This window comes from Lepeophtheirus salmonis, chromosome 8, assembly GCF_016086655.4.
Source record: "Lepeophtheirus salmonis chromosome 8, UVic_Lsal_1.4, whole genome shotgun sequence".
Lineage (NCBI taxonomy): Eukaryota > Metazoa > Arthropoda > Copepoda > Siphonostomatoida > Caligidae > Lepeophtheirus > Lepeophtheirus salmonis.
The window spans coordinates 9,853,795-9,880,096 of NC_052138.2; the positions used below are offsets into that span (position 1 = coordinate 9,853,795).

General features: G+C 31.0%; 1 protein-coding gene and 1 long non-coding RNA gene across 7 annotated transcripts in view; both read right to left on the reverse strand.

Moving 5' to 3' along the window:
- Positions 1-26,302, reverse strand: part of LOC121122944 (uncharacterized) — a 91,071-nt gene that overhangs the window by 44,780 nt on the left and 19,989 nt on the right. Inside the window, exons 3-12 of the mRNA XM_071890751.1 lie at positions 2,806-3,611; positions 2,572-2,739; positions 2,478-2,501; positions 2,246-2,416; positions 2,018-2,185; positions 1,924-1,947; positions 1,692-1,862; positions 1,467-1,634; positions 1,373-1,396; positions 1,141-1,311 (exon numbers count right to left, since the gene is read on the reverse strand). Coding sequence (XP_071746852.1) covers positions 1,141-1,311; positions 1,373-1,396; positions 1,467-1,634; positions 1,692-1,862; positions 1,924-1,947; positions 2,018-2,185; positions 2,246-2,416; positions 2,478-2,501; positions 2,572-2,739; positions 2,806-3,611 — 1,895 coding nt within the window. The remainder of the gene's footprint in view (positions 1-1,140; positions 1,312-1,372; positions 1,397-1,466; positions 1,635-1,691; positions 1,863-1,923; positions 1,948-2,017; positions 2,186-2,245; positions 2,417-2,477; positions 2,502-2,571; positions 2,740-2,805; positions 3,612-26,302) is intronic.
- Positions 13,054-16,319, reverse strand: LOC121123203 (uncharacterized). Of its 6 annotated transcripts, none has more exons than XR_005865941.2 (5): positions 15,955-16,319; positions 15,537-15,649; positions 14,937-15,411; positions 14,207-14,891; positions 13,054-13,971 (listed from the first exon to the last, which is right to left on the reverse strand). It is a non-coding gene; the product is annotated as an uncharacterized lncRNA (long non-coding RNA). The 6 variants fall into 6 exon arrangements; XR_005865942.2 differs by having other exon boundaries at positions 14,207-14,884; positions 15,955-16,308; XR_011781405.1 differs by having other exon boundaries at positions 14,207-14,884; positions 15,537-15,773; positions 15,955-16,308.

Here is a 26,302-nt window from a genome sequence, read left to right on the forward strand (position 1 = left end):
ACATTATTTTTATTGAGGAATTATGAACTAACATATACTAATGAAAAGTGTAGATAAATTTATTAAATATTGCTAAGGATTAACCACATATATATAAATTAATTTATTTTTCTACGACTTGTAAATACTAAAAAGGTTTGAGAATTCTATAAATTAAGATTCAAAAAAAAAAAAATAACCAAAGCGAAAAAATTTGACTACGGTCATACTTAAATAACAATTACTAGGTGAATCTATTTTAGCAATACACTTAAAATTCGGTTGTAATTAGACTTATTAGATACAATATATATGCATTCAAAAGATAAAAATAAAATATGTAATCATGCTTTAAAAATTAATTTTAATTCGACACCAATGGAAAAAACAAATTTATTTATATGATACATTAAGGTAGAAAAAAAAATCAAATAATAAAATATTTATTTTCCACTATAGTTGCTACACCTACAAGAAATAAAATAATATAATTATTATTATAATTTTTCATTTGAAAATCATCAATGTATCTATAAGTGGGTATATATTTGTTTGTTGGAAGGATATGTATGTATTAATTAAAACCAATTTAAATAAAATGGAGCAAACCTTAGCACGTGGATACATTACAGTTTCCATAACCTTGATAATTCTTATTGGCATCAACAGAAGTGGCACACCATTGAGTTCCACCATTATCAACTGTTGTACAATTATCGTATGTTTGACCAGAGTATACAAATGGGAAAACACACGCCTTTCCAGTTGAAGTTTGACATGCTGGAAATGGTAGAAAGTGATAAATAATAATATATCTTATACAGTTTAATGAGTGTTGCTTACTTGTGGGTGACGGAGTTGGCTCAGCTGATTAGTTATAAATAATAAAAAAGTTAATAGTTAAATAATTAAAAAAGTAAGATTTTTAATAATTACTTTCGCAATCAGAGCCACAATTTCCATACCCATTGGCCTCTAAACTTGCAAATACGGAAGTAGCACACCATGGTATACCTCCATTTTCAGCAATTGTACATTTATCATAAGTTTCTCCTTTGTACTTAAAGGGGAAAACACATTTGTTACCACTGGTTGAAGAACAAACTAAAGTTTTAAAATATTGTATTATAATAGTTTGCATGTGTTTCAAATTAATAATACCCTTGCACGTGGACTCAACACAATTTCCATAGCCTTGATAATTCTTATTGGCATCAACAGAAGTGGCGCACCATTGAGTTCCACCATTATCTACAGCTGTACATTTATCGTATGTTTGACCAGAGTATACAAATGGGAAAACACACGCCTTTCCAGTTGAAGTTTGACATGCTGGAAATGGTAGAAAGTGATAAATAATAATATATTATACAGTTTAATGAATGTTGCTTACTTGTGGGGGATGGAGTTGGCTCAGCTGATTGGTTATAAATAATAATATAGTTAATAGATGAACAGCAAATAAAAGTGAGAATTATAATAATTACTTTCACAATCAGAACCACAATTTCCATAACCATTGGCCTCTAAACTTGCATATACGGAAGTGGCACACCATGGTGTCCCTCCATTTTCAGCAGTTGTACATTTATCATAAGTTTCTCCTTTGTACTTAAAGGGGAAAACACATTCTTTACCATTGGTTGAAGAACAAACTAAAGATCGAAATTATTGTATTATAACGGTTTTCATGTGTTTCAAATTAATAATACCCTTGCACGTGGACTCAACACAATTTCCATAGCCTTGATAATTCTTATTGGCATCAACAGAAGTGGCGCACCATTGAGTTCCACCATTATCTACAGCTGTACATTTATCGTATGTTTGACCAGAGTATACAAATGGGAAAACACACGCCTTTCCAGTTGAAGTTTGACATGCTGGAAATGGTAGAAAGTGATGAATAATAATATATTATAAACTTTAATGAATTTTGCTTACTTGTGGGTGATGGCGTTGGTTCAGCTGATTGGTTATAAAGAATAATATATTTAATAGATGAATAGCAAATAAAAGTGAGAATTATAATAATTACTTTCACAATCAGAGCCACAATTTCCATACCCATTGGCCTCTAAACTTGCAAATACGGAAGTAGCACACCATGGTGTCCCTCCATTTTCAGCAGTTGTACATTTATCATAAGTTTCTCCTTTGTACTTAAAGGGGAAAACACATTTGTTACCACTGGTTGAAGAACAAACTAAAGTTTTAAAATATTGTATTATAATAGTTTGCATGTGTTTCAAATTATAATAAATACCCTTGCATGTGGACTCAACACAATTTCCATAGCCTTGATAATTCTTATTGGCATCAACAGAAGTGGCACACCATTTAGTTCCACCATTATCTACAGCTGTACATTTATCGTATGTCTGACCAGAGTATACAAAGGGGAAAACACACGCCTTTCCAGTTGAAGTTTGACATGCTGGAAATGGTAGAAAGTGATGAATAATAATATATTCTAAAGTTTAATGAATGTTGCTTACTTGTGGGCGATGGCGTTGGTTCAGCTGATTGGTTATAAAGAATAATATATTTAATAGATGAATAGCAAATAAAAGTGAGAATTATAATAATTACTTTCACAATCAGAACCACAATTTCCATAACCATTGGCCTCTAAACTTGCATATACGGAAGTGGCACACCATGGTGTCCCTCCATTTTCAGCAGTTGTACATTTATCATAAGTTTCTCCTTTGTACTTGAAGGGGAAAACACATTTTTGACCATTGGTTGAATAACAAACTAAGGTTGAGTTTAATAATAAATTTTCAAAAAATAAGAGTGATTATGATTTTGGTACATTCTTACTTGGACTTGTTGTTGTAGAAGAAGTCGTTGTTGTGGTAGTCGATGTAGTTTTTGTCGTTGTAATGGTTGATGTGGTGGCTGTTGTTGTCGTAGTCGTTGTGGTTGTTGTAGATGTTGTCGTAGTAGTAGTTGTTGTGGTTGTCGTAGTGGTTGTTGTGGTCGTCGTAGTGGTTGTTGTGGTCGTCGTAGTTGTTGTAGTTGTGGTCGTCGAAGTTGTTGTAGTTGTGGTCGTTGTGGTGGTTGTGGTGGTCGTAGTTGTTGTAGTTGTGGTGGTCGAAGTTGTTGTAGTTGTGGTCGTTGTGGTGGTTGTTGTGGTCGTTGTGGTTGTCGTTGTAGTGGTTGTTGTTGTGGTCGTGGTAGTAGTTGTGGTTGTCGTTGTTGTGGTGGTTGTTGTTGTAGTGGTTGTTGTTGTTGTGGTCGTTGTCGTAGTTGTGGTCGTTGTAGTAGTGGTCGTCGTCGTAGTTGTCGTTGTGGTTGTAGTAGTGGTCGTTGTTGTAGTTGTCGTAGTAGTTGTTGTTGTTGTAGTTGTGGTTGTAGTAGTAGTAGTCGTTGTAGTGGTTGTTGTTGTGGTCGTGGTCGTTGTGGTGGTTGTGGTTGTAGTAGTAGTGGTTGTGGTTGTAGTAGTGGTTGTTGTGGTCGTCGTAGTAGTTGTTGTTGTTGTAGTTGTGGTCGTTGTGGTTGTAGTAGTAGTAGTCGTTGTAGTGGTTGTTGTGGTAGTCGTAGTAGTAGTAGTTGTGGTTGTCGTCGTAGTGGTGGTCGTTGTGGTTGTCGTCGTAGTGGTCGTCGTAGTAGTTGTTGTGGTAGTCGTAGTAGTAGTAGTAGTTGTTGTTGTTGTAGTGGTGGTCGTTGTGGTTGTCGTCGTAGTGGTTGTTGTTGTAGTTGTTGTGGTCGTTGTAGTAGTGGTCGTCGTCGTAGTTGTCGTTGTTGTAGTAGTAGTTGTTGTAGTGTTGTTGTGGTTGTTGTGGTTGTTGTGGTTGTAGTGGTGGTTGTAGTAGTGGTTGTGGTAGTCGTAGTAGTGGTTGTGGTGGTCGTTGTGGTTGTAGTAGTAGTGGTTGTCGTGGTCGTCGTAGTAGTGGTTGTTGTCGTCGTCGTTGTGGTTGTAGTAGTAGTGGTTGTTGTGGTCGTCGTAGTAGTGGTTGTCGTCGTTGTGGTTGTAGTTGTAGTGGTTGTTGTTGTTGTTGTGGTCGTCGTCGTTGTGGTTGTAGTAGTAGTGGTTGTGGTGGTCGTTGTGGTTGTAGTAGTAGTGGTTGTCGTGGTCGTCGTAGTAGTGGTTGTTGTGGTCGTCGTAGTAGTGGTTGTCGTCGTTGTGGTTGTAGTTGTAGTGGTTGTTGTTGTAGACGTCGTAGTAGTTGTTGTTGTAGTGGTGGTGGTTGTAGTAGTAGTAGATGTTGTTGTTGTGGTCGTCGTCGTTGTGGTTGTTGTGGTTGTAGTAGTAGTGGTTGTGGTGGTCGTTGTGGTTGTAGTAGTTGTTGTTGTGGTTGTAGTAGTAGTTGTGGTTGTTGTAGTAGTGGTTGTTGTTGTTGTAGTGGTTGTTGTAGTTGTTGTGGTCGTCGTAGTACTGGTTGTCGTTGTTGTTGTAGTAGTGGTTGTTGTAGTAGTAGTGGTTGTTGTGGTCGTCGTAGTAGTGGTTGTTGTGGTCGTCGTAGTAGTGGTTGTTGTGTGGTTGTGGTTGTAGTTGTAGTCGTAGTTGTGGTCGTCGTAGTAGTGGTTGTGGTGGTCGTTGTGGTTGTAGTAGTAGTGGTTGTTGTGGTCGTCGTAGTAGTGGTTGTTGTGGTCGTTGTTGTAGTAGTGGTTGTGGTCGTCGTAGTAGTGGTTGTGGTGGTCGTTGTGGTTGTAGTAGTAGTGGTTGTTGTGGTCGTCGTAGTAGTGGTTGTTGTGGTCGTCGTTGTAGTAGTGGTTGTGGTCGTCGTAGTAGTGGTTGTCGTCGTCGTCGTTGTGGTTGTAGTTGTTGTTGTGGTTGTTGTAGTAGTGGTCGTCGTTGTTGTTGTGGTCGTCGTAGTAGAGGTTGTGGTTGTAGTAGTAGTTGTGGTTGTTGTAGTGGTTGTCGTCGTCGTAGTAGTTGATGTCGTAGTTGTCGTAGTAGTAGTTGTGGTTGTTGTCGTTGTTGTGGTCGTTGTTGTTGAAGTTGTTGTTGTGGTTGTAGTTGTTGTTGTGGTTGTAGTAGTTGTTGTGGGTGATTTTAAGGGTCCTGATGTTACTTTCGGTGCGACTGGATTAATTTTCTCTTTGATCATGAAATTAATTTTGTATATTAAAATTATCTGATTTTTTTTTATTTAATTATGCAATTTTTTTTATCGAAATCTTATTTTAAAAAAATCCCATCTATAGTTTCATACGATCATCTACTTCTTTATACCGTTTCAGAAATGTATATTATTTCTGTTATGGAGTAATACTTGAAGTTCAGACAATTACATCAAAGATATCAAACCTTGTAAAGTTAATAAGTACATAAGTTAAAATAAGGGCATAATGACCACACACATATAGTTCATTCTTGTACAAAGTACCCCTTCATCGGTCATCATCAGTGTTAGGTGTATAGATGTATATTAGACTTGTTTGATTTTTAAAGTTTGATTAGGGGTAGTATTTAAACTATTCATTGGAAAGTATTAAAAGAAACGCGCCTTATACGCGAATATCAAAATTTGGTAGAAATTTAAATATTTTTGCAAGATAAAAGGCCTTCTAAAAAAAGCTCGTAAATATTATTTTGGGACTTTATAAATATCTAGCATTTTTAACAAAATTTAAAGTTTAAAAAAATCTGGTAAATGTGTATATAAAAAAAATTAGTAAATGTTTTCAAAACTTTGAACAAAATGTGCCACCTGAAGATGAAATCGTACAAAATGAAATTTTGTAATCATTATTTTCAAACAGCAAAGCAATTTTTTGGCACTAACCAAAAAAGTTGAAAATTAAACCAATAAACTAAGTAATACAATATAAAGTATAATATATCATCAATTATTACTGTCTTGACAGAAAATGATAATTTCTATGAATGTAAATGCAGATTTACATAGAATTTTATTTGATTTAAATAAAAAATAATAATTTGTTTTATTTAAAAAAATAGTTAGGAATGGAGATTGGGGAAGATTGAAATGTCAATAAAGCATATTTATTTCACGATTGCATTATTATTTTTACGAACTTTTTGTTATGATTAAGTCATGTATTTGAAGTTGTATTACTTTTGGATTATTGTTTCTATGGCTTTTATCATTTGGTTAATTAAAAATTAATTCTTATGGATCAGTTGATATATATTATAAAAATTCAAAACTTGAGGAGAAATTTAAGATATTGTAAAATGTCCTCAATATAATTCATTACCAACGTACATAAATTCAAGAGAAGAATATAATTCAAAATCATGTTGGGCCTTGTGCAGTGTAGGCACAAGATAAATTTTGTAAATATATGATAGGAGTATGGCGTATATAGAAAATGTATTGGTCTAAAAAGTATGTAGAAGTATTTTAAATTACATTTCGGCATCATATGTTGGGTAAATAAAGTATTGTATATTGTTTTTGTATACTTTGACTCCGTGGAACAAAATCATTGATGTCCATAGAGTGTACACAATTTGTGTATAAGGTCATCAATGACATACTTAGATTAGGTAAAATTGGCGATTTAAAGTACTTAAAGTTTTAAAAGAATATTTTCTAGTAGTAAAACTGGTGCTTAAGCCACATAATAATTTTCACAGTACCTTTTTTCAAATAAAAAAAGACCTAAAGTTAGATGATAATTGTCCAATTACCTACATCCTTTTTTTAAATAAGGGGATATTATAAGTAGATATTACATTGAAAAAGGGCAATTTTACTTTTAATTTAAACTTTATTTTCCTTAATTATTTTACTCAATTTACTCATTCCAAAAAAACAAAGAGGCAATACCATTGATAATTTTAAAAATATTATGTTCTATTCGCTATAAATCAATGTTGTTCTGGAAAGTAAAAGTCAAATCATAAGAATGTTTAGTAGATAAAATACAAAGACAATAAAAAAACACTCAATTAGTTAAGGCTAAATCATTTTCTTAAAAAGATTTGAAGTTTTTATTTAAAAAGATTTGGAGATTTCATTTAAAATGATGTTTGAATGTAATCAGAAAGTGGGGAATAAAATATAAATAAATTACAATTTAAAGCTTTCAACTCTTTCTTTCATAAAATGCAAACTAATCAAGTTTGATAATATATAAATTAATAATTAATACATACGTGCTGAACATTGCTCCTGCACAAAAATTGTAGTGAAAACAAGAAGTATCCATAACAGCTTCATCTTGAGTCAGAAGTAATTGCCTACTGATCTCTTTTGAAATTTTTTGCTAAAAAGAAACTTTTATCCATTCAATAATTTTAAATACACTTGTTGTCACTTTACTTGCTAATAATTGTTAGTAATCATATTTTTGCAGCCTTTTTTTCTATTGAATATATATTAGTTTTTGAAATTACGGGTTACAGTTTCATGTTATACGTAGGTTACACTTAATTTATTCCTTTTAGCGGTTACTCATTTACTGTGAACAAGTTTTCTTAAATTAGAAGTATTATTTCTTCTATATTTTTTTTAATGTCAAGTACACAAGCCATTATTCTGAGCAGGACCTTGGTAATGTTCATACTTGGTTTCCCGAGTATTTTTCCAAAACATAAGTCATCCCAAGTTATTACTGCTTTAATTATATATTAAATCCTTGTATATGAAAATAATCATATGTATGTAGACCAAGTATCTCCAGTAAACTACAGTAAAGTGTTGATTATCAAGGTTTTAAATTGAATAGCATATCAAAACGCAGAAATCGTAACTTTACATGTTTTCTACTTCTTTTCTTTAGATAAAATAATATTAGGGGTAGAGAAGGTTCAGTTGACAATACATTCAATTTTTAGCATATAATTCAGTATTCTAAAATGATACACGAATAAACTTATTAATTTTTCCATGTTCAAAACAGTAGGCAACTATTTGCAACAATAGTAATTGATGATAAAGTTGTACCATAAATTCCAATTTTTGCAATGTTGTGTTACAACTTTTTTCATTGATGAAGTATTTTGGGACAGTATCTAGATTTTTAATCCTCATAAAATGTCGGATCCTTTCAATGTTTTAGCATCATTTGCTGTTCTCTGTTCATAACAATTTAATAAAAATATAACAGATGGAAGTCCACAAAAATATAAACTTATTGTTAACCTTATATTAATAAAGTGAATTATAAGCTAACTCTTATATTAAATCCTAACGCCTAGAGTGTTCATATGATCACAGTACACGCTTTTATGTTTGAATTCATATTAATTCGTATTAACAAGATAATTCTTAATAAACATGTACTTTGGATATTTCTTCAAATTTTTTATTTACAGCACTTGACAAAAAAATCCCTCATTATATTTTCATACCATTATTGAGGTGCACCTTCAAACAAAAAAAACGGCCATAAATTCTTGTGGAAAATGATTAATTCTATTAGAAGTTTTGAAGAACATTTTAGCAAACGAACAAAAAACTCTATTTTTGAGACTCTAGAATTTCTTTATGTAATTAAACACTTGAGTAAAATTAATTCATTCTTCTTGAATTTTTACTTTCAATTTAGTGTGTTCATATGAACACACTAGGCAAATATGGTTACATATACCTATATATTATTTATGCAGGAAAAAAGGTCTTCCTGTGACAAATATTGTCTTTTTAGAAATTTCATCAAAAGAAGAATTGAAAGTTTTTATCGGAATTTTAGTTGTGTCTGGATATGATAAGTAAAAGGCTTTATTGGTCCAAGGACCCTGACGTTCAAAATAAAGCCATAAGCAACGCTATGCGTAGGTGCAGATTTGAAGAAATAATGAGAAGCATGCATTTCAATTCTCCCGAAAATTCAAATAAGAAAGATAAATACCATATATTATGACGTCATATCAAACATCTTCAAGAAAAAATTCCTCGAACATTTCATTCCTGAAAAAAGGATATCTCATGACGAGGCTATGGTGGAATATTTCGGAAAACATAGCTGCAAGCAGTCTATACGAAACAAACCCATTCGTTTTGGGTACAAAATTTGGTGGCAAAATATAGCTCTTGGATATTTAATTGCATTTGATCCTTACCAAGGAAAATCTCACACTGGCAATGAGGATCTTGAAAATAAATTAGGCAAATGTGGTGCAACCGTTCTTCAACTTTTGAATACCTATATAGATGATAAAAAACCTCTACCTTATCATTTCTTCACCGATAATCTTTTTACATCCATTCCTTAATTGGAAGAGCTTAAGAAACGAGGATATGAAGGAACTGGTACCATTAGATCAAACAGAATTGACAAAAAATGCCTAATATCCTTTGAAATTGAGGTACCATCTGGAATCAAAGTGTATAACAAGTCAATGGGAGGAAGAAATAGAATGAATCAAAATATTAATTATTATAGAATTGGAGTTGGAGGAAAGAAATGGTGGTGGAGTTTGTTCACTTGGATGCATGGACAATAGGAAGGAAAAAAGGATCAAAAGAAGGCCAATTAGAATCTGTTGCAATGAGTTACTTAAGAAGATACCAATGTTATGCTTAAAGATATGGGAGAAAATCTACATCTGTACCACGAGAAAATTATTTTAGATTTGACAATGTTGGCCATCTTGTTCAAGAAAGGAGTTAGAGAAGGCTTCAGGGACAATTTTGTAAATAAAAAGTTCGAACAGAATGTTCAAAATGTAATATGGGCATATGTATAAAATGCTTTCTTCCATTCCAACAAAAATAAATATTTATTGTACCACTGTGACTTAAAAGAATAAATGCATGAAAAATAATTTTTTTTATCTTAATATGCCTAGTTTGATCATATGAACACCAGTTCACAAAATTAAAAAAAAAATTACTTCAATGAATAACACATGTGAGACCCTGTTGGTTTCTATCTCCTAAGTGTCCCATATAGAAAAATTCAGTGGGTTAACATCTGGTGAGGAATTGGGCCATTTGTGTGAGAGGAGACACCGTCCTAAATCCTTGCATATTTACCCTCTGGGTAGTTAGTCTTCAGCCATGGCAAGATGGTATATCTAAGCACCTTATAGTAGGCCTCCTGACTGATTTTCTGTTCAGCCTTGATAGGAGGCATCTTCTTTCCGAGGCCACAACGCTGAGGACCATTGTTAGGGCCGGATATTTGGTGTGATAAACCCCTTGGACAACTTCTTTTTTTTTCCACAAGCCAGCAGTCGTTTCGGCAGTCATGGAATTAATCAATTGTGAAAATCTTATTTTTCGAGAAAATAATCACAATTGACCTATTTGCCTTGTTCCATGTGAATATTTTTTTCGTACATATCAAGCCTCTTGGAATTTGTATCTTGTATTAGAAGGTGGGGTAGGATCTTTGTGAAAGAAACTAATACCAAGTTGTGCTTTATAGCTCTCCTGATGGTCATAGGAGCCACAGATAAGTCGTTGGCGAAGTGATTCATCAACTAATTGGGATCCTCCTTTATATTCTTCTCCAAACTTACCGAGAACTTTTTATCCCTCTTTAAATTATGCCCTCCATGTCCTAGCATCCCGGAGGATCTTTCCATTTTTTATTTTTTTTTCATATTGGGCTTAAACCAAAAACTAAGCTTCAAGAATACTTAACAATCTCTGCAATCTTCATCACATCAATTTCATTATCTAAGATATTTGAGATACGCTAACTTTTACCTTGTTGCTCGCTCATGATGATGAAATAACTAAATGATTAGTATAGTTTGTTTATGTAAAACGAACAGTGGAAACGGAATATAAAAAAATAATCACTAAACCTTTTCATAGTAAACATTAATTAACAATCCATATTTTGCTGCCTTACCCTGTACATATGAGAAAATTTAAATACAAGCAAAGTCAGGATTCATTCTCGTGGCCCTTAAAGTCGTTGTATTCACAAATGACGTCAATCTTTAAGAATGATTACAAACAAGTGCAAAATTGATCTAAAGAATATTACGAGAATATACTTATAAAGTCCGTTACACAGCAATTATCTAGTTAAAACTTAACAGACACATGTTTTGTAAAGAAAAAATCAAGGCTGTTCTTTACATTTTTTATCATCATACAGACAATCAAAAATTCCGAAATAAAGAATTAAACCCACTTAGATAAATAGGTTATGCTTATGATTCTTGGTTTTCACTTCATAAAACAGAGTTTGCAAGTTTTATAATAGAAGGATAAAATACTTGCTGATGTCCAAAAAAAAAATAATAATAATTAAAACATGATGTCTATAGTTAATGAAGATTTTGCAAGCCCTCTAAGATTATCAAAGAAAATATAGCTATACTATATCTTAAAATATATTCATATTGTAGAAAATTAAAGCCTAATTTAGAACTTTTTACAGCAAGACATCAATGGGTTCAATTAAAAAAGTATCAACTGAAGCTATCACGATTTGTAAAAAATATCTCTGTATTCTAAGTTTGAAGGACAATAAAACAAGCCCTAAAAATTAATTCCACTTAGGAAATTACCGATGGCAGAAAATTTACTGCCCAATTTCAAGTGGCTACGGGTTGTAGCGGGTAAAATAATTTTTGCAAAAACTGTGGTAAAGTTTTAAATTCTGCCACTCATGTTTTTGCAGAGTGGTCTTTTTTGATGTTATTAAGGAAGTTTGTTGAATTTGTTGAGGTCATATAACACCTCACCAAACCATATCTCGGCCATAATTCTTTTTGAGATTCCCAAAAATAAGCATATTCCTTCGAAGAATGCTAAGGCAATCGTGTTTACTCTACTTAACTCTAAGTCTTATATTGCGAAAAAGTTGACCTTGGAGGAACCAACAGATTGCATGGAGTTTAGAGGCAAACTTGTTGCGTCAGCGTCAAAATACGTAGCTTTTGAATTGAAAATACCTATGGACGATACATTGGCATTCGATTTAGCGCTGGATATTATATGGTATTTTCCGGAAAACTACATCAAATTCATTGAAATTTTAAATCACATTATCAAGATATTCAGTAGAAATAAAAAAAAGCCAAAACCAAGATATTTAGTTTTGGATTTCGTTTTTTTTTTGTTGTTTTATGTTTTTCTTTGTTGTTGGAGTTTTTTGTTATTATTTTTTTTAATGTTTATTTATTTCATAGATTTTTAGTGTACTTTTGTAACTAAAGAGGTGTTTGGGAACTAATATTTAATTACAATATTTATTTATATTTTTACTAAATGTAATTCCCCAACTTATCATGATGTATTTTTTTATTATATATTGTAAATAAAGACCTTGAAAAATCAAAATTACATATTTTGATGGCTTAAAGCTTACATTTTTTAATGATGCACAGGGTAGGGCAGCACAACGTGGACTCGAGAGCTGGATTTAGAAATACATCAATCATTTTATATTTTCAATAATAGGCAAAAAAAAAAATAATGTTAACAAAAAATGTAAAAAAGATTTTTGCATTACTTTTTTCATTCAATATGGCCACCTTCATTATCAATCACAGCCTTTAAATGTTGCCTGAAGGCCATGCAGGAGTTGATGACAACCCCCTCTGACAAGTTGTTCCATGGGGCCACTATGGATGACTTCAGTGAGTCCACATTTGGATGTAAGGTCCTGTTGGTTTCCCTCTCCAAAGTGCCCAATATAGAAAAGACAAGTGGGTTCAAATCTGGTGAGGAATATCCAGAGCCAGACCAAAATTGAGGCATGTTATCTTTGCAGAACTTTTAGCACTTAGCGTACGTGAGAGAAGGGGCAACGCCGTGTGGACGAGGGTCTTAAGAAACAGCAAAAAGAAATGTATTTTTTATTCCTGAAAACTAACAAATATAATTGTTTTATTAGAACAAATGTTCAATGGAATATCAAAGAAATTACAAAGTAATTTCTGTAAAAAATATCGAAATAGACTTCCAATTTTTTGGGAAGGATTTTGAAGTATAATAAAAATGATCCAACTTTATCATTTTGAAAATCCTTTTTAGCAACTATATTTTGAGTAAATAATGATTTGTCTTAAGGTTTAACTCAAAAATATACATAGTTACTTTAAAAAAAATTACACAATGATGAAAATAAAATATATTTATTCCTTATGAAATAGATATGCTAAATTGGTTAATGTCAGGTAATACCCCCCCCCCCCTTTTCCAGACACTACAATTTTAATTGAATAAAATAAGAGACTAGATGTGGTATATGTAAATATATTAAAGTATATTATGTTTACTTAGGGTTATCAGAATATTATACTTAAGTTATTATCTTAAAATTTATACATATTAAACATAACAACAAAACAATTTGAGTAATTTGAGATATATATTTTAAATTTAGATGAGTATATAATTATGCGAACAAAGTATAAGTTTAAAAAAAAAAATAATAACTCCACTCGCATCAAGAGCCTTCCTTTGGAAAGAATTTAAGAAGGTTGTTGATATCTTCAACTGATGGAACTGCAAGAATTGGCTTTAGAATTGAGAAAATGGGTTTCAACACATCAAGACTTTTCTTTAAACTTTCGCAGTGTTCTACAATAAGGGTATTGAAAAATTAAATACATTTTTTCCTGTAAAATTGTGTCATCATAAATTTAATTTGGTATCATTATTTTTATCAAATCATGAAAGTTGTTTTCTGTATCGATGTTTCTTGTTAAATTCTGCTTCAGGATCATCAACAATGATTTTCTTCAAAAACATTACAGCTGCTACAATTTCCTCATTTATAGCGTTGGTGTCATCTCTTATCATTGGCAAGTTTTTGACTGTTGATTTGATTACTTCAGTTGCATCAATGATGTTAAGTTCCTCTATTTTTAAGATTTGAGTCATCTGGTGTATTCTTTGCATAATATTTTTAATGAAAATCAGCGAAATAACGAAGTCCATGCTTGGCAAATTACCAAGAAAAAATGTTGCAAGGTTTGTCATTTTTGTATTGAACCGATTTGAACAAGAAAGTAATCTTAATGCTTCAATTAAAGGGTCAAAACTAATCCATACATCACAAATGTATTCAGAACGAGCGAGCCATCTTGTCTTTGACAAGTTACGAAGTTTTAACGAATCTTCGATGTCTTTCATTGCTTTTTTAAACGCTTCTGTCCTAAAAAAAAAAGTCGTTTCATCATGTGTATAATCAATAATTAGCACAGCAATATTTTGAGCTAAACTAGAATACATAAGTATGTGGGTTATTCAGCAAGTACATAAATATAGTTATATTAATAGAAAATGTTTCATATCATTTACAAATCTAATGCTTATCTTTTGGTACTACCAGCGAAGAATGTATATAAAGACTCTAATATTGTAAACATTGAAGTAATTAGTTTACTCACAATACACACATGTTCCACTACGGTATTGCTCCGGTGACTCTGACACGGGATGTATGGTACATTTCGTCCTATCAGTTAATGCAGTTTCTTTTATGCTCTGTTATACTGGCCAGACATTGTAGAAGCAAAATCGTATGACTGTGAAACTATCTTGTTTGTATCCAGTTGATTGTTTGATGTTACTGAAATAATATCATTGTCTGTATCTTCCCCGATTTTACCCTTTACATGTTTAAGAGCCAACAAGCGTTCATAAGGTGTTATATCTTTCACGTATCTTGCAACAACAATCATTTGATCATAAAAGATAGATCAAGTGGTATGTCAGCAGATGTTCCGAATATTCCTGCAGCATTAATCTCGTTTATAATCATCCTCAGTACCCTGGATGTCTATCATCTCGTTCTGGAATTGACTTTACATATAGGAGACAAAAGGCACTCACCCGTTTCTATTTTCTAGCCAGCGTTTTATCGTCAGACAATTTCAAGATAAAAGATTTACAATTTGGTTGCAGTTTCCATTACATTCATTAAGCCATTTCCACGAAATTTCTGTCTTGCTAACGTTTTTACAGCATCTATCAAAATTTTTACAACTTTATTATTCTCAAGTCGATCTATTTTTGTAGATTACGGCGAGACTTATCAACAAGCACATCAACGTGGCATTATGGATCTGAAAACTGTGCGAGATTAACTATGGCATCTTTATCGATGCTATACTCTACCATCGGAAACTCGTTGTATCATAGAACAGAAAGTTGTATTTGTTCTTGTGTCGAAATTGAATTTTTCTTGGGGAATGTCATGAGTTTTGGCTGATATTGGCCTTTAAGTATAAAATATCGGCGCGCTGGGATCACTTTAGTTTTTGTGAGCGTAAACCAGGATCCAAAGACGGTAATTCTGATAGTTTCAAAGATTGAATTAGTTCTTCATTATAAGTATCTTGTGAATCGTGAAGGTCTATGTTTTTCTCGTATGACTTGATAAAAGCCTTGAACTGGAACAAATACGTTTCCTGATATCTGTCGTTTGACAAAGTACCTCTCGATTGTTAAGTAATGCTGATGATATAATTTTGGGCAAGTTATGTGATGCTTCATCCATATCCTGCAAAAGGTGGTCGAGAGCAGTAATGCATGTCACGATGCTAACACCTACATCGTCACTGTCATCTGATTCGGACTCGATAATCAATGCCTGACATAAAAAGAAAAAAGATGAGTTGAATACTCGGTTGAAAAAATAAGAAATATTTGCAATCGTTAGATTAAATAATAACTAATGACTTCCCATTTCACTAGTTGCACAAAAGAATTAAATACCTCTTAGACACCTGGATCGGAGCCAATAGATGTTGATACACTCATAGATTATCAGCAACGACAACAGTATTCAATTCAACCAATTCTCAATCGTCAAAGAGTTTCCATTGGAACTGAAACATGAGCATAAGATATGGAAGTTAGCTTTGAAATTTAGTGTGCTGTATTAGTGACATATTCGTTCTTGTTGCTCTTTCTATCATCACTTCTAGTGTAAGTGCTTTGTAAGTCATCATTCTCAATAAAAATAAAATGCAAATGAGCTTCTTGGTAGTAATAGTCAATTGACAGAGAAGAAAGGAAAAATTTAATAGTCACTCAATACTTACAACTGCATTATTTATTTATTTTTTTTTACAAAGAATGGGTGTAATTGCTTTATCTAAAGCTACACCTTCTCAATGTTGATATATCTCACCTTCTTTAATTGAAAAAGTAGGTCGCTATTGTTAAGATGGAACCACCAAAAAATTATTGTGAAGTTGGCCGACGTGAACTCTTCTCAATCACTTTATACAGAATACGATTGGATTGCTTTACAAAATCATCATAAGAGTGATTTATTGTGCTTTAGTCTCCAATCCTTGCTGAACACTCTTTTACACAATAGGAACCTTACTTTCACACGTCTTCCTGCTTTTTTAATGCTGATCTTTGGGTTTTCTCTTACATCTTACGAGTTCTCAATCAATAATCATAGGAAGCAATTAATAATGATTCAACTTTTTTTTTTTTGGCACTTCCTCCTTGATTCTTCTCTCTTTACCAGTTTATTTTTTTCTTATTATTTAATATAAAATAATCATAATTAGGGATGTTAAGATTGTCTAAATCATCGTGAGTGTAAATCGAAAAGTATACTCGTATGTTGGCAAGTTTGATAGACATGTGTAGATCACTATAAAAAATATTATAATTCTAAATACCCGCTAATCCGTTTGAATTTTCAAAATAATTAATAAGACTTTACTTTATATTAAATAATAAGAAAAAGAGATGAACTGGTATAAAGAGAAGGATCAAGACAGAAGAGCAAAAAAAAGTTGAAAGATATGTTGGTATGTTGTTTCATTACTTGTTTTTGGGCAGTTAATGCCTAATAAGTATATGAATAAAAGATAATCTGTATCTCTATATGTGAGCCAATTACAAGAAAGCAACAACATATGATTGTTGTTCGTAAAATTTAGTCTATGTTAGTTTATTATTCTGTGTATAATGTTCTATAATTTATATTATATAAATATTTTAATTAACCCTATTTAAAGTGCGCAAATTAGGGATAATTATTATCAGAATATCCTGCTAAAAATAATATAGCTATAAGAGATGGTGCAGCTGAACATAATGGGAGGTGACTTTATTATAAATGAGAGGAATAATAGCAAGTCTTGTTAGATCTGAGTTGAATTGAAATCTCAAATCTCAAATTTCACCAAAATTGTTCAAATTCGTAAATTAAATTTGTGACAAGACATTTTGTTTTGAATTAATGAAATATGGATGTGCCTTGCATGGACAGTATCTTTTATCTTGTCCAAAATTTGTTTCCATAGCCAATGGCTTTTGCTTCTCAGTATTAGTTATTACCTTTTCTTGCATGATCGTATGCTTTTGACTAAAAATAATCTGTACTCTGAACTGCAAAGATCTCATGGATGTGATCGTCTGAGCCTCCTTTCTCCCAAAATTTTAACACATTATTTTTAGCTTTAGAGAATTTTGTAAGAATAAAATAATGGGCTACGTTTACTAAAATCCATCATCACCATTTCCTCTTTCTAATTATTCTTCGTTTTTTTTTCTCTCTCTCTATCTTTCTAATTATTCTTCGTTTTTTTTTCTCTCTCTCTATCTTTCTAAACCAAGAACATTTTTTCCCTAGACTCAACTAGATATTAATCCTACAGCAACTTAATATATTATAAGTATAGTTGATAATATTGTAGAGAAAAACGCGTGCAAGGAGGAGAGGGAAAAAAAGACATATGGTATCATTGTTTAAAATACTGATGTGATTATCATCTGCCTGCTTTATTATGATTTTTGAGGGTATAACGAATGTATTTATTAGCAAAATATTTAATGAAGATATACTACGTATAATTGACTTCGACGTTTTTTATCCGTTACAGTAGATTTAAAAACGTCACACTCCATGAAATTGTAATTCATTATGAACCTTATTCTCAGAATAATAGCTAATCAAACGACAAAGTAGAGTATTTTAAATATATTTGAAGCTCAAAGTTTAAAAAAGAAGGCTTTAATTAAATATAATCTACATACTAAAAAATAAACCATTAAACATTTAAGTTAAATATACAAAATTAAACAATTAAAATCATATAACTATTAATAATAATAAATTATAAATACAGAATATTGAAATAATAGATTGATCCAGATAATTTTTTCTTGTTCTAACATCGGAATTCAGTTAAATATGTCATAACTTTAGGTTGTAATACACAAGCGAGACGTGGAGTTTAATCAAAAAGATAATCACCCCTCTTCTTCATGTGGAAGTTGCTATATACAATTGTGCACAGGATAGATATATCTCTTACCAAAATTATCACCCTTAAGTATGACACAATACACAAATACATCACCATGATAATCTGTATCGTTCAAAGTACACCAATGGTCATTACTATACTCATAATTCCCCATAGTCTCATTCTATTCGTGAATTTACTAAAAGAAAAATGCGTACAAATATCTTCAATGCTCTTGCATCCGAAGAAGCTGCGATTGGGTGACTTCAAGACCGAGGACTCCTTCCTTCTTTCGTGATTTTTTTGTGCAACCTTTCTAAACGTACAGATGTAGACTGGAACTTTTTTGGTGAAATTTGTAAGAAATATTTTGAAACCCATCCTGTAAGATTAGGTGGGCCTGGGCGCATTGTTGAGTTCGGAAAGCCGAAGTGTCACAGACACCAAGTAGGGCACTGTTTTTTTTTGGTTTTTTTTTGGTGGGAGGAGGGGGTTGATAAGAGACAGTGGGGATTGTTACAGGATTGAGTTTCAAGACTGAAAAGTGGCTACTCTGTTGCCACTTATCGCAGTGTACGTCGAACCCGGAACTACAGTCATGTCCGACGATTAAGAGTCATATAGGCGGGCACATATTCCTTAGGTATGCATCACTTTACTGTGGTGCATAAGATAATTATGTGAAACCTTGACTGGAGCTCATACTTAAAGTATTGAGTGTTTGTGGAGTCGAGTCAAGGGCATGATGCATAAGCTAGGTGTTTTCAGCACGTCTATAGATCTCTTTCCCACCTATCTCTCCCAGAGTGTATGTGGCGGAATAAACACCCAAAGGATAAAGTTTTTGATCACATTTTTTGGATCATATTATTTAGCTACATCCACTATAAGTATATGTACGAGTAAAGTGATTGAAGGCAAAACACAAATGATTAACTATTGCTTCACTAAACCTCTGATAATCAGACAAAAAAAATAAAGAGTTGAATACTGGATAATTAAAAGGTAAGAATAAATCAAGTTATTGCTTTACAAAGATTATATATTTTTTTATCTAAATAGGTGAAGTATATTGGATGTTTATCAGAAGTGGACTTAAGGATATTATAGAAAAAATCTGCTTGTTATTATGGATATTTATTTTAAACGTCTATCTGATTTTACTTATTTAATTTAAATATTATTATATGAATAAAACTTTAATATGTTTATCAAAAATTGTTATTTAATTATATCAGAGTAGTGGAAGTGGTCGTTAAAAATATTGAAAACATATCAATATGTATAATTCATTCTTAGCTACTTCATTGATTCATACTCATTCAAATTCAAATTAGAAAAATAAAAATTTGTAGTACATATATAATTCATTAATTTCCTATATCTATACTTTCCTATGTTACTGCATATTTAATAGCTAGTTGATTCGAGAAAAAAAAAGTCCTTGATATAGAAAAAGAGAGAGAAAGAAGGAAAAATAATTAGAAAGAGAAAGTGGTGATGTTAGATTTTAGTAAACGTGCCCTAATAATGAAATTTCTGTCTACAATGTATCAAAGGTACATGGCCTAGTATTTATAACTACTATTGAATTTAAAATGTTTACTTTTTTAAATCATATCATTTCAAGTATGTTATATCAATCTTAAATAATTTTACAAATGAAATGTAAACTTAGCTCTCAGAGTTAAATTAATTGACACTATTAATGTTATCGTTACATTGACTATTTAAATTTAGTAATAGAGTTAACAAACAGGTATGAATACTGCCTAATGGAGAATTGTTGGTTCAGAATGTAAACTCTCCATAGCCTTATATCTTACAAATGGGCATGAGTAGCGTATATTTCATGTTTTATTGCTTTGTTTTTAAAATAAAAATTAATTGGCCCGCAAAAGTAACATTATTACTTAACCATGCATTATGAAGTCAAAACATATTTTATTTGAAGCTTAGGGAAAATCTAGAATAAATGGTGTTATACTTTATAATAAAAATAACAATAGAATATAATATGATCTACTTTTAGTGATGTTATACTATAATCCAATTTTAAGTAATCTTTATGTTTACTTCTAAAAAAATGATGGTTATTACTAATAATGATTCATAAGTTATCATATAAATTATAATACAAAATGATATCTTGTGAACTATTAGAAAATATATATAATATATATATATTTTTATATTTTCCATTAAATGATTATATATTTTCATATATATTTTTTAGTATGACAACATAATTGAAGTTCAACCACCTTTTTTGGTATAAAACTATATATTGACCTAGATTAAGTACTCAATAAGCATTACTTATTCAAATCTCTTTTTTTCCTTGGACTAATAAAAAATTACACGTAATTTAAAAACAAAACAAAAATAAATTAATGTTTGGTTTATTAACAACTATATATAATATTTTATACGATAAATAATATGTACTACTAAAAATTTCGTATTGTTGCATACCAACACAAATAATAATGAAAAGACTAATTGCACACTTTGTCTATAACATTTTATCCTTCATCTTAAATATTATAACCCAAATTGGTACGATTTCCTTAAAATATTAACCTTACAACTGATTTAAGTAAATAAATAATTCATAATATAAAATAAATATTAATTTTCTTCGATTTTCATTGTTTAATGTTATTAAAAATAGTAAAATTAAAATTAATTAATCCACTATGAGGTTAATGAGTTTATGAAGATCTTATGTATTGTTAAAAGAAAATTTAGGGGTGATTTTCTATGCATTAATAGTTTCAAATAGATCTAGCTTACGCGCTATTTCAATATTCTAAACTACCTCATATCAAACAATATCGTCTATCACAATATGTAAGTGATGAAGAAAAAATGGTAACATTTTTTAAGAAAGTTAGAAATTAGGTAAAATACGTAAATGAAGAGAAAAAAACGAATACACTGACATGAAGGGATAAATGCCATTTGTTAAAAAATATTACAAATTTATATAATTTAACAACTTTATGTCGAGTGATACCTTGTAATAAACTAGTCGATAATGTTGATGGAATATCTTCTCCCAAATAATTAGATAGTGAAGATAAAAAGGATGAAGAAACTTTGGATAAAGAGACAGATGTAGGAAAAGAAGTCAACGTGGGCAAGAAATTGTTATGCTAAGAAAAAGTAATATTTATTAACTCTTTGTTCGTTTCATTTTTTTTTTAAATTTAAAAGAAAGTTGTTTGGTTCAATAAGTTCACAGTAAGAGTTTGTTAACTATGGGACCATTCTTTTAAGTGTACCACTCCAGGAAAAGTAGATTTGAAGGTGAATTTGTGATAGTTCTTTTTTCTTTTTAGAGGACAGAAATACTTGTCTAAAAATTTCCTAAAAATTAAACTACTATATTTGTGAGCATCCACTCTTCAAAGACGATATAACATTGAATTTAGTAGATGCCTTCACGACATCTACTACTAAATTTTCCACACAATCAATTTTTTGTTGATTATAATCAGGTTTGGAAATTACGTCAGGCGAAAACTTTGAATGATTTTCAACAAGAAAGTGTATAGAAACTTCATCAAATGCACCATAAATGACCATGAATGCTACAGAAGCCATAATGATATAATTTTTATTCTGCCTCTGTAAAGGAAATCAATTATTAAAAGTAGGAAAACTTTCATCTTATTCTAAAATTCTTATCCACAGTTATCACATTGAATATCAAGGCGCAGAACACACACTTATACGCAGTAATTCATGATATAAGAGAGATGCCACACAATTTGAGCCTTTCTAAATAATTTCCTAAAATTATTATAGACAAGAGACAAATAATAAAAACATTAGGTAAAAATGTCCCTGACAGCCTCATCAAAAATATTTATACTGAATGTTTCTTTTCCTCAATAACAAAAAGATTAACTTTATATAGAAAAATGAAATGTGTCATTCATATTTGAATTGACGAGTTAGGAATTGATTTAGATTTAAAAAAGTCCATAGTTAATGACGTAATAGATACTCTATCATTTTTAGCGTATATAACCATCCCATTATAGTTTCTGCGTTCACTTTGGACATGGTGCGTGTACTCCTTAATACTGCCGTTAACATTTAATATCCAGTCAAGCAAAGGATTTTTTTTTTGCATAGATTCTCTGAATAATGAGGCCAATTCTTGAGAATGATCATAACAAATATGGCAAACATCGCTTCGCCGTCCCATAATACCCAATTCGGGACACACAGTCTTCAAATGACGAATAACACTGGATATACTACAATATCTATCGTATCCTTGATCCAAACATGATTTTTTATATTTGTTATTTACAACTTCCCAATGTTTCCAATGACTTGGGAAACGAATTGCTTAAAGATCATAATGAGATACAATGCTTCCCGGTACAAAAATACCGTGATTCTTCATTAAGTTATCCATAAAAAATGTAATACCTTCTCTTCTTTCATTCATGAATATTTCGATTGTACGGATTATTAGATGGATTTCCAGTTAACTTATGTTGCTTATGAGTAAATCTGTTTTTCAAATGATGAGTGTTAAGTCCCTGAACTCTAGATTTCTCCATAGTCATGAGGAAAGAAAAAGTTGTCTGTCACCTAACTAGGAATATGATATTTTCATCATCCCTATCCAGGGCACCAAAATGTCCAAAAACATAGGCTTCATGACTCAATGAAGAAATACAAGACATACTAGGCATTGATCTCGCTGAAAAGAAACACTTTCATAATCAAAACAAGGAGTTTTGTTTACTAATGGATCCAATGGTCCTAAAGAACAGGAACAACCATTTTCGAGATACTTTTCAATTTTACATCTACATGACGAAATGTAACGTCTCCATGCTCTGAAGTTCGGATATCAGAGATATTGTTAATAGATGAACACCAAATCGGGGAATTCATTATGAAAATATATGAATTGAATATAACATAGCATCGAAAGATTGAAAATATAGCAAGAATAATAATTTCAGGTTAGCCGGTTAAGAACCTAATCTTACCAACATCAATGTGGTGAGTCAACTGGAAATGACGCTTGAAGTACTTTTTCTAAAAAAAGTGTAGGATGGATTTGTATTTTTTTTAATTTATATCATTTGAGGTTCGTAATCGATATTAAAGAGTGAGAAGCTCTTTTGACTATCTCATAACCTCAACTCATAACTTGAAATACAAAAGTCTGGACTGTTCGTCCCTCTTTTACTAATCCCTTTCAATATTTCCAATGAATCCTCTGAATCGCTTTACTTCAAATTCTGCTCTAGCCTCTGACAAATATAATTGTGTTATTATTCAGAGGAATATCAAATAGAGTTAGGATTTAAGCCACAAATTGGTTTTTCGAGGATGAGGAGAACAGTGATTTCCTAAGAATATAATAAGTGTTCATTGAAGCAACTCAAAGGATATTTCTGCATTTATAATTTCCTTTATGTCTTCATTGTTGGAGTATTCTGTATTCATTTAATCATATTTTTATTTTTGATGGAAAAATTTTCTTTTGCACTCCTGTATGATATAAATTATACATAACTGTCAACATTAAAGACGGAATGAAGTAAAAATACGTGGTTGAAGAGAGGGAAAAAATGGATGGGACGTACAGAAGTTGACTTTTGAGTTCCTTTATTTTTGTAATTTCAAGAATCGAATGACAATACTTTGGATCTAATTGGGTAATACTTCTTCTTAATCATCCCTTTGATGTTATGCGATTTGTATTATAAACTCAATTAAATATATATTACTTGTGAGTCATCGATCTTTCCTTAATCAAAGAAAAAAATTAATATGGAATATAGTTGATGATTATTGAGCATTCAGATATCCTTATGGATGTAATGTCTTGAAAGTGATTTGATAAATCTGTGCAATAGGATAAATTATTCGTAGATTTTGGTTTTGTCTCCATAACTTTCATCTCGATGTGTTATACTCATTACACAGGTTTAAATTTTTGAACATATAATAATTTTTTTGAAATAAAAACATCCGGATCAAGATAACAGTGATTCAACTATTTATTAATTTTTTTACAAATGATTTTTTTACTCAACTGTTTTAAATTTTTGTTAATGCAAAATTTACAACATATACATTTTCGTTCTTTTTTATTTAAATATTGTTTATATAAGGAACACCCAATACAATTGATGTACCTTTCTTAAACTCTTGATGATGATGAGGTACGAAGAGGACTTGAGGAAGGAAGCTGATTAAATATAGGATGGGGTTTGAGGTAAGAAACGGATTCAAGGTTACAGGAGAGTATGGGGTAAAGAAGACTTTAGGTAGACGAGATTGATATAGGTAGAAGGCTTGAAGAGTGCTCCATAAGTTATTATACAAAAAAAATCCTCTTTTTCTCACAATTGATCAGAGGATTTATATTTTTTTCTAGATATTATTTCCTTTCTTCTGTTAACAAAGCTTCTTCAAATAAATAATCTTCAGGAATCAAAATAACCAAAGTATTAGGATATAATTTTTTTCCCAATTGAACCATTTAACTCACTCTTGTTTTGCAGACAATTTTGGAGACGTATTATTTACTACTTTAATTAAGTAATCAATGCTATCTATATATTGCTGATTTTTAAAAGGTTTAATAATCATTCCAAAGCTGTGATAGTCATAAAATTTGGGAAAACTCTCTATTAGAAAATGAACATAGATTTTATCAACGTTTTCCCGCATTACAATGTATGCTAAAAAGTCCATAATAACGAAATTCTTGTTCTGACCTCTGAAATGCAGTAAAAAAATAGATTACAAATAAAAATATTATTGAAAGAAATCCCCCACCACAGTTGTTACATTGTATTTCAGGTCGAGAAGCAAAATTTTAATGCATTACTTCATGGTGTACAAGTAATGAGTAAAATTAGAACCTTTCTTCCAAGTTTCCTGTAAAGAAAGTAAGAATATATAAAAAAATTTATTAATTCCTATGTTTCAGTCATTTTTATAAAAAATATTTAAATATAACAAAAAGAAAAAAACAAATGATAAATAATTAATAGGACATAAGATGTTTTTATAGGGGGTTGAGTTATTTATCAAAAAGATATTAGCGTAAATATTTTATAGTGAAAACAATTCAATTCGAGTCAGATATATAGACTTGAAATGAACTTGAATGAAATTTTCAGACTCCAACTGGACTTGTTGAAAATATTCAAGGGCTCCAACTGAATTTGATGGAAATATTCAAGGACTTGATACAACAAAATACGTCACCAAACTCATTAACCTAGGATTTTATATTTCTTTTAGTATTCAGATTTTGTTCTTTAAACATAGTACTTAAGTTACATAATTTAATATATATACTTTGTATCTGTTTAAATTTCCCATACAAAAAAAGATTTCTTCAATTTTTTATAACAACGGGTATTTGCACAATTTAAATATGAGAAAATTTATATTAAATCAAAGTTATGATTCCTTCTCGTGGCCCCTTAAAGTTATTGTATTCACAAATGAAGTCAACTTTTAAGAATAATTGAAACAAGTGCAAAGTTGATCTAAAGAATATTACAAGAATATACTCTAAAAGTATACACTCAAATTATCAAGTTAACACTCAACAGACACATGTTTTGTAAAAAAAAAAACAACGAGGCTATAATTTTCTTTTTTTATCATCATACATAATTATGTATATAATCAAAAGAGAGAAATTAGTCACTTGATGTCCAGAAAAAAAAATTAGAACATTATTTCTATAGTTAACGAAGATTTTTTTAATTCCTAAAATATAGCTGTATCACAAAATATATTGATATTGTAAAAAATTTAAACCAAATTTAGTGTACAACTAGAATGGGTACTTGTAAGAGCGCAAACCTACACCTTAATTCAAATTGAGTTATGCCTCTCAATTTGTTCTAAAGTTATGGTCGATTATGCAGTTTTTACGTTAACTTGGTGTTAACCTTTGGCCTTTACCTCTCAAAAATGAATGGTCTATTACTGTGACCATGTATAAAACTACGCAACAAAATGAAGTTCATGGAGAACCTGCAGGCTGAAACCCACATTTATTATTGTTGTTTAAGACTTAGAATATTGAAAATAAACATAAAACTTTCAACCTTCACAGATTTTGCCTCTAAAGCTTTAAAAAAAAAATCAAGTTTTAAGGTATTACTATGATTCAGTGCCCTATTTCGACATGAAAGACCTATCTAGATGAAAATCAAAGTAAATAACAAATTGATACAAACATCTCAGGATTTAAAA